General features: G+C 39.5%; 1 protein-coding gene across 6 annotated transcripts in view; it reads right to left on the bottom strand.

The window, feature by feature from the left end:
• Positions 1-4,782: 4,782 nt before the first annotated feature.
• Positions 4,783-13,637, bottom strand: part of LOC148001562 (uncharacterized) — an 89,092-nt gene continuing 80,237 nt past the window's right edge. For 2 of the 6 annotated variants that reach the window (XR_015635849.1, XR_015635850.1), the window contains 4 exons: positions 13,159-13,230; positions 12,124-12,310; positions 7,969-8,122; positions 4,783-6,159 (listed from right to left, as the gene is read on the bottom strand). Coding sequence is in view for 1 of the 6 variants with exons in the window: in XM_087581935.1 (XP_087438061.1) it covers positions 7,991-8,122; positions 13,159-13,230 (204 nt within the window). In the remaining 5 variants the exon portion in view is untranslated. Of the gene's footprint in view, positions 6,160-7,968; positions 8,123-11,761; positions 11,820-12,123; positions 12,311-13,158; positions 13,418-13,637 lie in introns of all 6 variants that reach the window. The other 4 variants (XR_015635848.1, XR_015635846.1, XR_015635847.1 and 1 more) reach the window with 4 other exon arrangements.

The following is a 13,637-nucleotide window of genomic DNA, read 5'->3' as shown; positions in this document are numbered from 1 at the left end:
ATTGTTTCCTCAGAGCTACATATACAGGCACCACACACCCTGTAATTGGCCTTCCCAGAATTTGTGTATAACAAAACTTCTGAAAGGAATGCTCCATTGATTATAAACAGAAGTAAGAAAAACCCACAGTAGCTTTTTAATAGCACTTTATTGTATAATATATCATGATATACTTCTTTTTTAGACCATGCAGAACTTTGAAGAATATTGCTTGTGTCTTCCTTATTTCTCTCTTGTTTTCTTCATTTCTATCTTTTTCTGTGACTTTTTCTAGATTCTTTCCTATATGTTGCCGTTAAATTGAACCCCTGGGTGACTGTAGGAAGTTTCTAATTTCCTCCTGATAGAAGAATAGGTGAAAGATGGGTGCAATCGATTTAAGGTGTATATGCCCCTTTCCTCGGGTACGCATGTAAACTGGGATCATAGTGATATGGTCTCGTGACCACCTGCAGAGCAATGATTCAGGTCAAGTGGAAAAAGCTATGTTGTTGAGACCTAAAATAAGCATTATTTGCTCCAGAACATGAAGCTGTTATGTAATCAGCTTACAGAGAAGCAGGTTCCTCGACATTTCTGAGTAATGCTATTTGTCGATGTTGGTCACTGTGGGTTTGTAGCCATTCCTTTTCTCTGACTTTTAACTCATTGCACCTCTTTCTCTATGATGTTGCCAGGTCCCTGAAGGTCATCTAGCTTTTGTATGGTCCTTATTGAGTGAGCATTGGGTCACCATACTACAGAAATACTGCCACCATTACAGAAAGAGTAACCTATTCTTAGCAGTTTAATTAATGATGAATCTCCTGCACTCACCATTTCCTCCTCATCATAAGAACTTTCAGAACTAATTCAGACAGCAGCCAAGAACTGTGGATGTACACAGAAATCTTTAGAAGACCATTTGACAGATGTATAATATCTGCTTGACCAAATAATCAAGTACTGTCCCCATTGAATCTCTTCCAGGTATGGGGTTTTACCCTAGTTTACACTGTCACACATGGCTTTCTTCCTGTGAATTGGACCTTAAATCCAAACAGTAGATTGCACTCATCATAATTGTGCCTCAATTGAACAAGCATGTAAATCCTGCCTGGCATGTTGATGTTACAGTGTGTATTGTCCATAATGAAGTAGCACTATTGGTGACAATGTCACTACAATTACTAGTATAACACCTCTGAACAAGAAAAAAAAGGGCGAGCCTAAAAAGATATTTCCATCTTAATCTCAGCATGATTTCTTCATGTCCTAGAACCAAAAATATGTGGGTATTGGTTCATTAGCAATAAGGACTCATTGTCTGATTCTGATGTGGACCCTGAAGCAGTGGCAATAGTCCTTATGCTTGCATGGCATCAGGAGCTTGCCTGCTCAACAACTCCCAGGTACACAGTCCATTTCTAGCACCAAGGCTCTTTCATTAAAGAACTTCACAACTTTATGACCCTTAGGAGTGCTTTTTTTTTTCACCCACATGGGAGGTGTTCATTCAAGACCTCCAATTGCTAGTTTCCTTGTTTTCCATACATATTTTGTATGTGTAATACAAAATAATACCATGTAATACCTATAGAATGGTTCTACTAAGTTGTTTTACTAGGGTGGGCGGAGTCCTTGGGTGGGCAGAGTCATTGAAGGGATGATACCACTCATTCCACCCAAGCACGCACTGATCTTGGGATTCAGCAGAAAAAAAAGACTGTCATTAAAGCCTAATGTAGTATACTGTTAACCCATCACTTATATCAAAGGTTTTCAGGTTTTAGTACAGCAATACTGGGTATGGTGGTATTGGTTGGGGAATTAAGTCCATATAGATCTTCCATAATCCTTAGTCATTCTCCATAAACCATCTGTCCCTATTTTTTAAGGCACTGAAACAGAGCTGACATGCATCTTTCCATCCACTAGTTTACAGGACACTAACTCATGTTGCTGGTCCCAGATCAGTGACAAAGAGGAGCAGGACCACAGTCACACTACTACCCCTGTAACTTAATGCAGAGCCCAAGTTCTGACAGATTCTAAACCAGCACTATTTTGGTTGCCTCTCAGTCCGCTACAACTGGCTACTGAGAAGATCCGAAACAATCTCCATCTCAGTGTTCTCTCTTGCAGGGAGAATTGTACTTGGCATACATTATAGAAATGATCGCCACGCACTAGAACAGGCTTCATCTTTTCCACCTGAACAAACTGTGTGATCCAACCCTCTTTGTTGAACTGTTGAACTTTCAAACCTCCCAGAGTTTTACAAGCATTTTATTTGGCTTCCTATCAATGATTTCCTTAGAAACTCTAGCTTCACATAAATCTTCTACACTTACTTTCAAATGAGCAGGTTGGGCCCTACTGTCTGCTTTCTTGTTTGTTCATTCCTTCCTGGATACTTTAATATCTTACAAACCTAGTTACCAACTGACCCAGTCCGTTCAGACATGCCATAGCTACTTCTACACTGTAAATATCATATCCTATCAAGGGGCTCAGTCAAACCACGCCCATGTCTCATAGGTTCTGGTGAATTAACTTCTCTGTTAACTCTGTTTTAAGTACAGTTCTTTCTAACCAAATAAACACAGCATCCAACCGTGCCTCTCTCATGCCCAATTTCTTCAGGGATGCCTGTTCTTGTCATAATGTCCTCTATTCTCTGAGATTCATGGGATCTTGGCCAGCTAACTGTCACTAATGGCTTCTGTGAGCAAGTCCATCATGATTGATTTCTTCACATTTTTCCAATTGTGCAGTCTCCTTTTCAGAATATTAATCAACTTTCTTATTTGGTATCTCTGTTTATACAGCACTCCGACTGACCCTATCTGTCCCCATATCCCAATACCTCACACACTAGATCGTGACAAGAACTTTAGCTTCTTAAAAGTATTTCTCAATTCAATGAGTTCAGAATCAGAGTATTCCCATATGAGTACAGCTGCTTAAACTGGCTCACCACTAAGATCCCAAACTTCATGCTAGATTATGGATTTCCCTTCATCTGGACTAGAGCTGGGACTGAGGTGTATGTTCTATCAATTTAGCTTTGGTCTTGTCCACCTCCCTTGCTACCCAGTTTTCTCTGGGTAGTCTGTCCAGACAGTACTCCTTAGCTGAGATCACCTTTCTCTTGTCATTGGTCATCTGGAAGAAATGACACTTCTACGTCCAAGAAATTCCTACTTTACTGCCCAATCAAAGGCTAATGTCCTTAGATAGCATCCATGTCATTTTGTAATTCCTCCCTTCTTCGGTTAAGAGCTCTTGCCAATACCTCAGCCTCATTTGCATTCCTAATCACCCACAGCAAATGCCATCCAATTGCCACCACAGCCTGATTGTAATCCTGCCCCATACATGTTATTTTCAGGGCTTCTAATATATTGTTTAGTCCATTAGTTATTTAGAGGTTAGCTGTGTCTTTGCATGGTAAACCCATTCATTGAGAATGTACACTATCTTCACACAGAGAAAGATGGGCACCTGGGATTCCTCCCAGACATGCTCTAAAATCAGGTAGTTCAACCCAGTTACATCTTTATCACAAGAGTAGAAGTTACACAATTAACACATTACAAGCAGGCACACCATTCCATACTGCTTGAGGATAGCTGAATGTTTTGTCATTTCCAACACATGCACTCTATCCTCATACTCAACATGGGCGATACTGATAATTGCTTGGGGACTCACTCCATTTTCTTATTCCTCACATGGGTTTATTTCTAGTCACCTCAGAGGACAAAGGTGACCATGGGAGTGATTCTATACAACCCCTACTTGGGGAGTTGGTGAGCTTACTGAGTGGATTTTTAGCACCATTGTTGATTCACACACCTTCTCAGCATGGCTCACAACTCCTGAAAGCTGCTTCCTCAGAGTTCTAGTCATGAGTCTCAGGCAGCCTCACAAGAACCCTCCCGAAACCCAACAATGCCTTACTCTGCTGTAACTTGTAGGAACAACCTCAAAAGTCTCGAGTTTCTTATACCATCTTGTAACTTTCTTGTAAATTTTATTCCCTGCTTTCTTCTGCAAGAGAATGTTTTAATCTATAAGATATAGCTATGATAGTATTTTAGTATAATTTGGAAAATATCCTGACTCCATCACTCTAAATCTATATGTTTACTGTTACCTGAGGTAGTCCAGGAGTTATTAAATGGTATCATGTTACTTTTCATCCAAACAGTTAATTGAGTTCTGAGTTTTAGAGCAAAGAATCATGATCAATATACTATGGATGTTAAGAAATCAGTTTACCTGAGTCTTAACTTCATCATTAAGTTTGAACTAATTCCAAATTATCTTATGATTTTGCTCCAACTCTGAAAAGGCAGAGTGTATACAACAATACAACATGATATGAGATTCAGCAATTGTGTTAGATCATTATTAGAAGGCTCATTAAATACTGTGTAAAGATCTTCAGACAGTCTAAGAGACTGTTTTAACTTTTTCATAAGCTTATTTTACCTGCATTCTCATGTTGCCTGGAAAACACACTCAACCCTGATGAGCTGATTTCTGGTATTTTGATTATACCAGCTCTTGTAAATGTATCCTCAAAGAATAACACATATTTCAGAACAAGAGTATATAACTTTTGACTAATCATCTAGAATACCAACCCAAATTTAAAAACTATGTATAATATCTTGCACCATTATAAGATGGAGATATAAATTATCAGTTATCATCATATGAAAATTTCTACATGATTTTAGATGCATACATTGCAAAAGATAATGACATCATATATTAAAATAAAAACAAAAATTTCAGTACAGAGTGAAAGGTTATTTTAATATTATAATATATCTTATTTGGAAAATGCTTTTATAAGCAACAAAAACACTGAGAATATCTGTTATGCAGAATGTTATAGGTTACTGGCTTTACTTTATATATTTCATTTCTAATATAGTCCTATGATTCAAGCTATATGATTCAGCTTGGAATAATTATTTTGTAGAAAGGCAATACATAATGCATATCAATGTTTATTATTATTATTACTATTATTATTATTAGTAGTAGTAATAGTAGTAATAGTAGTAGTAGTAGTAGTAGTAGTAGCAGTAATAGTAGTAGAAATAACTTGTCACCCACATATTCATCAAAGAAGATTCCTCATTAACCACATGTGTTTAATGTTCTCAGCCACAGAGGTATATCTGACCTATATTCAGATAAGCTACACTATATTCTTTCTCCATTTTTATTGAAAATTGATACTTTTCTTATACAGTATATCCTGATTTCAGTTTCCCCTACCTGTAATTCTACCTCCTATCTCATTCTGATCTAGTCCCTTTTTGTCTCATCAGAAAATAATAGGCTTCTAAGAGATAGCAACTAAACATACCAGAAAAACATAATAAAGCAAAACAAAACCAATCATATCACAGTTCATATGAGTTTTGCTCAGTTGATTGAGAGGGCCTTGTCCTCTTAATATTCTACAGCCATCCGGTTCTCACACTTTCTGCCTCCTCTTCCACAGGGTTCCATGAGCTCTGAGAGGAGGTATTTGATGGAAACATCCCGTTAGAGTGGTCTACACCAGACATTATTTAAAAACTCTGGGGTCTGGAGTTCATGTCCCATGTAAGCTAAAAAATAGCACAATTTCTACATAAAGATTTTGGGATGTTAAGTTTGACAAAGTGAGATATAAAACTTCTTTGTTAGACAGACAAGACAGGGAGGATTCAAATAACTATGAGGACAAAAAGGGGTACAAAGAACTTGATGTTCACCCAGCTGTTGGTACCAGAGATCATTGTTCCACTGAATCCTGGTTTTTTTTTCCATAAGATTAAATCTGGCATCAGATCATTGACAACCAATTGTAGTCCTTAACCCAAAGCTTTCATATTCAGTAGGCGTGAGATTCCAATGGTCATTATTCTTGGTCATCAGATCATCTCATATCTAAGACTCACTTCTTTCATCCAGTACAATCCACTCAGTGAGTTGTTGCCAGTAGACAGGGAGGACTAAAACTGCAGTGTAAGCTTGATGCACAGTGGCACAACATTCCTAACAGGTGCTACAATGATCCTCATTGTCAGACTTCTGCAGCTGCTTCTCACCTTCACTCCTTACTCATCATGCACTTCTGGCCTTCACACCTTGACCAGATCAGTTCACCTAAAACATTCAGAATATGCTTGTCATCACCGCATCAAATGTCATGAGTGATATTTCAAGTAAAAAAATGAACCTCCTCTCCCTGGAATAAAAGACTCCACAATTTTCTTTTCCAGACTTCATAATAGCTCATTTTCCTAGAGCATGGCAGCTGCTGAAAAGGTTTTGCCTAAACGATCAAGGGCAAACATCGTCAGGTACTCAGAGAGCACACACACAGATAGTATTCATTCATCCATCCATCCATCCATCCATTCTTTCATCTATTCTTCATTCTCTGCATTCTTTCAACAGCCACTATTTTTTGAAAGGAGAATCAGCCTACTTAGCTATCATCACTCTAATATAAGAAGGGCTCTCGCAGGCACAAGCATGGCTAACATGCACCAACAGGAATTGCCTTTTCCCCTTCTTTCCCTTGCTAAAACATTGGATTACATTCCTAAGGCTCTCCTCCAAGGTTCATTCCCTTATTTGGCAACCAACTTATTCCTGAGACAAAATATTAAAGTCCAACAATCAAAATCATTATTTATCTAACACATCCAATCAAGATTTACAAACTCACTCTAGCACAGACCCCCCCACCCCCGTTTCCCCCTAAAATCCCACTCCTGCAGAAACACCTGCTGCTGCTTTCTTGTTTGCTTGGGCTTGCTTCTGCTGCTCGCTGTTGATTTTGCAGAGCCTCCCTCCCCTCCCCTCTGGAATAAGAAATCCCTTTTGAATTGGTGAATTGAATTTGGTGTCTGGGTATATCCTATAGTGACTGTGAGGGGGCTGACTTCCCTTACAATATAAACTTTATAAGATATCCTGCCATATCTAAAGATTACAATGCATAAATTGGTTTGTAGACCATATCCTTTGGTATAGATGACTAGTTCCATAAAAGGAATATGGTAAAAGTTATATATCAATAGGTATTGCTTAATGGCTTTATATGCAATCCCTCTGTTGGCTGTTTCAATGGACCTGCAGGCTGCTATAAAGATATTCGTTTTACTAATGATGAGATGAGGTTGTTGTTTAAATACCATGTAAAGTGTTTAATGCCAGGCCATTGCCTTCAGTGACTGACCCCTCCCTTTCTGCTTGTAGCCTTTGCATTCTACTCACAATTTGACAGAATCAGAAAGGTCAGGAATTTAAACATGACACTTCCTGACTTCATCTAAAGAGAAAAAGTGTGTCCTAGTAAAATCCATCTTATTACTTCAAGTCTCTATAGATAGGCAGTAAATTTTCAAAATGAGGCTTCCATTCCATATGGAATAATGGCATTTGGCATTTATGATTTGAGCTACCATTTTGATCTTTGAATCAGCTACACTATCTCTAATTAACAAGTCTCATTTGTCAAGCTCACTGTCACTGTTTACACAAAAGCCATTGTACGCACTCTGCATGCTGTCCGGAAGAGGCAAGCTTTGACTGTATAAAGCACTGGGGCCTGTTAACCTCATATTCCTCCAGGGCATCACACCTGCAAGGTCTTGAGAAATGCAAGTTCGAGGTCCTGTTTGCACCTGGCAAAGCTGTTAAGTGGCTTGACCTTCATAAAGTGCTGTTTAACTTTCTTTTGCAACCTTTCCCTAAGAGGCCTTTCCTCTGCAGCGGGAAGAAATACAGACTCCTATGGCCTTCACAGTAGTTAGGTTTTGAAATATTAAGTATGAGCAATAGGTACCTGTTCTACTGGGCTAGCTAGTCATTTGATGTTTTCAAAGGAAACTGGAAGTCATTTCTGGCCATGCTCCCAGCTGCTTAGGTAGCACTAGGCCAGCTCATCAGAGCTCCTCCACTCACCTGGGCAGTGGCAGGAAGCCATTCAACCTGTACAAGTTGCTTTATTGCTGCCGTCTTCTCTTCTTCCCCTTTCCTGCACCGCAGACCCTGGTCCAAAGGGAGATGCTACACAGAAAAGCCTTCTCACTGAAGAATTCCTGGCAAATTTCTTACACTATGGGGCAGGAGAAAAAGACACCTGACCAAGGAGTTTGCAGTGCTCCAAACTGTAAAATTCATTAATTCTAATCAAACATGGGTACTCCAGCAAACGTAGAAAACCCATGACGTTCAATCAAAGACAGCTGCTCCGACAAAGCTTATTCATTTATGCACTGTTCTGAGAGGGAGATTGGCTTGATAGAAAAATATTGTCTTATATGTGCTTGTTAAATGTTTCAGCAACGGTTTCATGAGAAAAAGAAATAGATGTTCTGACGTGACCAACTACTAACTACATAACTAAAATGTTATGAATTGTTATTCTATACCCATATTTTCTGTTATTTTATTTCTTGTGTGTGTTCATATAGTGTGTGTGTGTGTGTGTGTGTTTGTGTGTGTTCATATATACATAGTCATGTGTATGCATGGGACATGTGTGTATGGAGGTTACAGGACAACTGTCAGAGGCCAGAGGACACCATTCGGGAGTCAGTTTTTCCTTCTGTCAGATGGATTTCATGAGTCTGATATAGGACATCTGTCTTAGTAGCAAGTACCTTTGTGATGAACCAACTCACAGGTGTTCCAGTTTACAGGGCTGTGTTATTATTGTTGTTATTATTGTTGCTTGTATTGTTTTACTTTGCTTTACTTTTAGGTTTTTGTCCTTTGTCTGTCTATTAGCTGGGTCTAATGTATAATTCAAGAGTTGGGGAAATTATCATACAAAATACTGAAATGATTTTGTTAAACTTGACTCAAAATAATAAGAAATGATTTTTGTACATCTATGTACATGTCCTTAAGACACTCAGACATTTAGGTGCTAATTTAGTAAAAAACAATGATTTTGTGATATTTTCCACAGGGCACTGGGAGGTTTCAGAGCCAATTGCCTGCATTGAAAGTGTGGCCCTGCATTAACCAGGAGCAGGAGCACGATACTATAGTCCATGAGGTGTCTGTCTCCTTGTCAGTTTGACAGAAAAATAAGAGCCCTGAATGAAACTTAACTGAAGTGGTCAACCTTTTACAGCAGTCTGCTAGGATTGACATATATACACATACATATATACACACATATATATATATATGTATATATATGTATGTATGTATATATGTGTATATATATATGTATCTGTGTGTGTGTGTGTGTGTGTGTGTGTGTGTGTGTGAAATGTACTCTCTTAACTTTTGAGATAGAAGTTAGGAATCAAGAGGTCAGCCTCTACTTTTCTTGACCTCTTCCAAGTCAGTGGCCACAGGCCTTTCTTGGCTTCCAGATATATCCCTGGAGTGCTATTCAGTGCAGGCATTCTCAGATTCCAGTGGTGAGAACAGAGTATGTGGGAACATTTGCTTTGTGGATTTCCCACTTTTTTAAAAAGTAATCTTTACAATGCATTTATGTGATCTTGTCCTTCAAACTTTTCAAATGGATGTTTAAAATTGTACTCGGACTTTAAATTTGATCTTGATGAACTTATACACATTAAAGTTTGTTTTGGGATGACATTGGAAAGGATAGGGGAGACAAATGTCTTTGAAAATAATTGCTTTTCTCTTTTACTACATAAATACTAGCAAAGCAATTGGGGACTATTTATGGTAAAATATCACACACACCCACATATTGATTTTTCTTTCACTCTTTGTAAGATGCCATCTAAAGAACTGGCTTCTATTTATGGAATAAAGTAATGAATTTGATATATGTTCTTCAATCTCATAATACTGCCGCAAAGAACACTGTATTTCTGTGTGAAATTTCCATAATGAAAGGCTAAATTAAAACTCTCTGCAAGTCATTTTAAGGGTACTTTGTAGGGAAGTTCTTGCTACTTAGCTCTGGCTGGTCAGGCATCAACTATTTAGCCAGGCAGCATCAAACTCGCTACTAAACTGCTGCAGAACTGTGGAAATCCTAGAATTCTTCAAGCAACAATTTGAATCACAAACATTTGACTTTTCTATACAGAAACTCTCCACTATCTTGGGTTTTCTTTCTTTTGTTTATTTTTTTGTTTTGCTCTTCTTTTTGTATTTTTAAAACCACATTTTAATTTATTTTTAAAGGTATGCAAAAAGCAAAAGCAGTATGCATAGAGTTCTGTTCTTTCTCTAAGTGATGGTTTTTGTGTTAATGAAGAACCTCTGTAAGTTCTGCTCTAAGAACGCTGTCCTGAATTGAATCCAAGTCAGTGGACATCATTGACCACTTTCTCTTTCCTGTAACAGTGTTGGGATCTTGATAAGACAAAGAAATAAATTAAATGTTTGTTTCTGTTTGAACACGAACTCCTTCCAGCAGGCTTCTGTTTTTAGTTTAGTCCTCTGGTGATGATACATGGAGTGTACAAGTTTCTTGACCATGTGCTCCTACTGTAGTCATAATACTCAGACCATGTGCTTGTGGTTAAGCAACTACAAACTCTGAGCCAAAACAAACCCTTTTCCTTCCAGAGGCTTCTGTCAGGTGCTTGGTCATAGCAACAAGTAACTAATAAAAAAAAATCACACCACAGCCAAGATGCTGTGTTTCTTTATTAGTCAAATTTTAGAGGGGGTATGTCATGGTTAATATTGTCAACTTGATAGGATTTAGATTCACCACAGAAACAAATCTCAGGGCGTGCTTTTGAGGGACCGTATTTACATTAGGTTCACTGCATAGAAAGACATATCCCATAGATGGGCAACACTCATAATCTGAAATTACCAGACTGAATTTTTACAAAAGGGGGTGGGGGTGGGGGTGACGGGACTGTTCTTCATGTTTGCTTCCTTACTGAGAATGCAATGTGATTTTACTTTCAATGCAGTGTGACCTCACTGTCAATTTAGTGTAGCCAACTGTCAATGCAGTGCAACCTCACTGTGAACACAGTATGATCTCACTGTGAATACACGGTGATCATGTGTATGCAGTTCTTACTTAAATGCTTTCCCTGCATCTTCTGGAACCCAAAGAAGCCCTTCCTTTTTAAAATTGCTTTTGGTGCACAGCACCCACACAAAAACAAATACAGAGTACAACAAAAATTAAGATTGTGTAAGTTGTGGGGGAAAACTATTTAGTGAAAGGAACAGGCAGCCAGGCTGGGATGTGAAGTGCCCACACAGAGCAATGAAGATCACAGCCTGATTCCGGCTAGAAGATCACAGGAGACAGGCTTGGTAGGGTAGAAGGCTTGCTCTCTGTGTCAGAAAAACCATTGATCACTTATTGAACAGAGCAGTACAAGGTTAGTGAGTAAAATGACCACCATATGTTACATATTAGGTACACATAATACACAGTTAATATAAACATATAGCCTTAAAATTATTTCTGAGCAGAGGAAAAAGTTGAACTGCATGCGATTTTGAGTCTAATGAGCTGGTATTTGTCAAGTTCGAAGTCTTACGTCCATCCTCTGTTAAATAAGTAGAATGATCACAGAACTGTTGACTAATTAAGCACCATTACCAAAATACCCAGCACATTATATGGTACAGTGTTAATACCTATGGAATCACTATAAAGTTCCATGTAGAGAGACAAGAAATATGGGAGTTGAGATGCCCTCTCCATGGCCCAGGGTAATAGAGGGAACTGGATATGTACAAGAGGAAGAGATAACAAGTAGAATGTAGCATCACAACTCACCGAAGAAGAGGTGAAATTTCCACCAAGGCCACTAGAAGATTGAGTGCTATTTTTGACCCTGGAAGGAAGAGTTTTAGGGGTGTAATGCTGCAAATAACTGACTGGAGATTGGAAAAGAGAAGAGAGATGAGAAGACTGAAGAGATATGGCAATCCCAGGACTGTTTTAAAAGTAAAGATTACAAAGCTGTGGAAGGAGCTAGAATCAATCAAAACAGAGGGGTTGCCTCTGGGATCCCTGGCTCCAGCACAGTGCCTGGGATTTGCAGATACTATAGATTTAGATTTCTGAGCTTATCTTTGTTCAATGGGTATGTTTTGGCTGTTTTCCTTTTGGTTTCTGTTTTCTCTCTGACTACTGACCTGAGTGGCCTGGTGTTCTGGTGATTAGCTAGTCTTCAGGTCTAGCAGGTTGTCTCCCCTGGTTAGTCTGGCCTGCATGGCCTCTGGGGCTTTGGGTGTCCCTTTGTCTTGCTGATGTTCTTAGTACCATCAAGGCCTTGGGTCCTTGGTACTGTTGGGCCTCCAGGAAAGTAGGGCTGTTTGTTGGCTGGAAAAAGGAGTACAGAGGGTGGGGTCCACTTTGAGACTGAAGAAATAAGTTTCATAGATGCAAGAAATAAAGCTGTAAGAACGAAGTTCTATGAATACAGGAGCAAGGTCTTGGTGGTCAGAGTGGCCAGGCTTAATGGAAACTAGCCAAAACAAAAACAACTGTTCTTGGAAAGACACACCTACCCCTCCTTGTGGTGAATCCCTAGAACAATCACAGGATATCATCCTGACCCTGCCGGACCACCCAGTTCAGCCCCCACCTCCAAGGGAAGTGCCAACTTAGCCCTTTCCCAGTGATTCACCAAGGCCAGGTGTAGGGCTAGATGAGGAAAGTGACTAACTGAGCCAAGAACAGCCCCTTGAGCAGGCCAGCCAATAGCTGACCAGATACTTTGTCCTGTGTACCACCAATGAGAATAGACCAGCTAACCCTGTTGCTGAAGTCTGCCCTCTGTAACGAATAAAAGTTGTGTGCCTTTTGGGTTCGGGGTGGCTTCTCCCTGCATGGATGAGCAACCCCACATACGTGGAATAAAAATCTTAAACCCTCATGATATTGCAGCAGTCACTTTGTCAATCTGTGCTCTGTGGGTTGCGCTCCTGAGGTAAGGCCACTATGGGGTCTTACATCAAGACAGATGGGTGTGTTGGGGGGGAGAGTATAATGAGCAAGGACTTTGGGAAGCACCTTACCTGGTATCCCTGGTTAACTGCAGACCTACAGAAATGCAGGGAGAGTTGTGAGGCAGAAAATGGGTCACAAGGTATAGGGTGCAGTTACAGATGTTGGGTGAGCTTTCTAGCGAGTTGGCAAGCAGGAGCTTAGAGGGGAAAGGCACTTACCTGGTGTTGTTTTGTCTTCCTGGCCTCTGGGAAAGTCAGCAGAGTTGTGGGGTAGGAAAATCCCTCCAGGCTCTTAGTACAGAACATGGGGAGAAAGAAGCACCATGAGATAGACCAGTCTTCCTCACTGCAGACGACACATAGTGCCCACAATGATACACACAGTGATACACCTTCATGCTTTCAAAACCATTAGTGCATTACTAATTAGCTGGTATAATCATGGTGTCCATGCTGTAATGAAGACAGTGCACAGTTCCTGAAATGAAGATGCCATAGTTATTATTTTTATTCCCAAAGTCTCAGGTTACTGTGAATATCTTCAAAAATGTATTTTATGACAATGATTAAGTTACTTTCAAACTGGAGTGGGGGAGGAGGGGAAGAGCAGGTGGGAAAGAGCCTAGAAGGATGACTTTAAGGGTATGTGATTTTGGGTTTAGTAAAAGAGATAAACCTCGGGAAAGATTTTTAATATT

This window comes from Rattus norvegicus, chromosome 13 (genome assembly GCF_021556685.1).
Source record: "Rattus norvegicus strain SHRSP/BbbUtx chromosome 13, alternate assembly SHRSP_T2T, whole genome shotgun sequence".
Taxonomy (NCBI): Eukaryota; Metazoa; Chordata; class Mammalia; order Rodentia; family Muridae; genus Rattus; species Rattus norvegicus.
The sequence above is the reverse complement of the archived record's forward strand: the minus strand, read 5'-3'. Positions and strand labels throughout refer to the sequence as shown.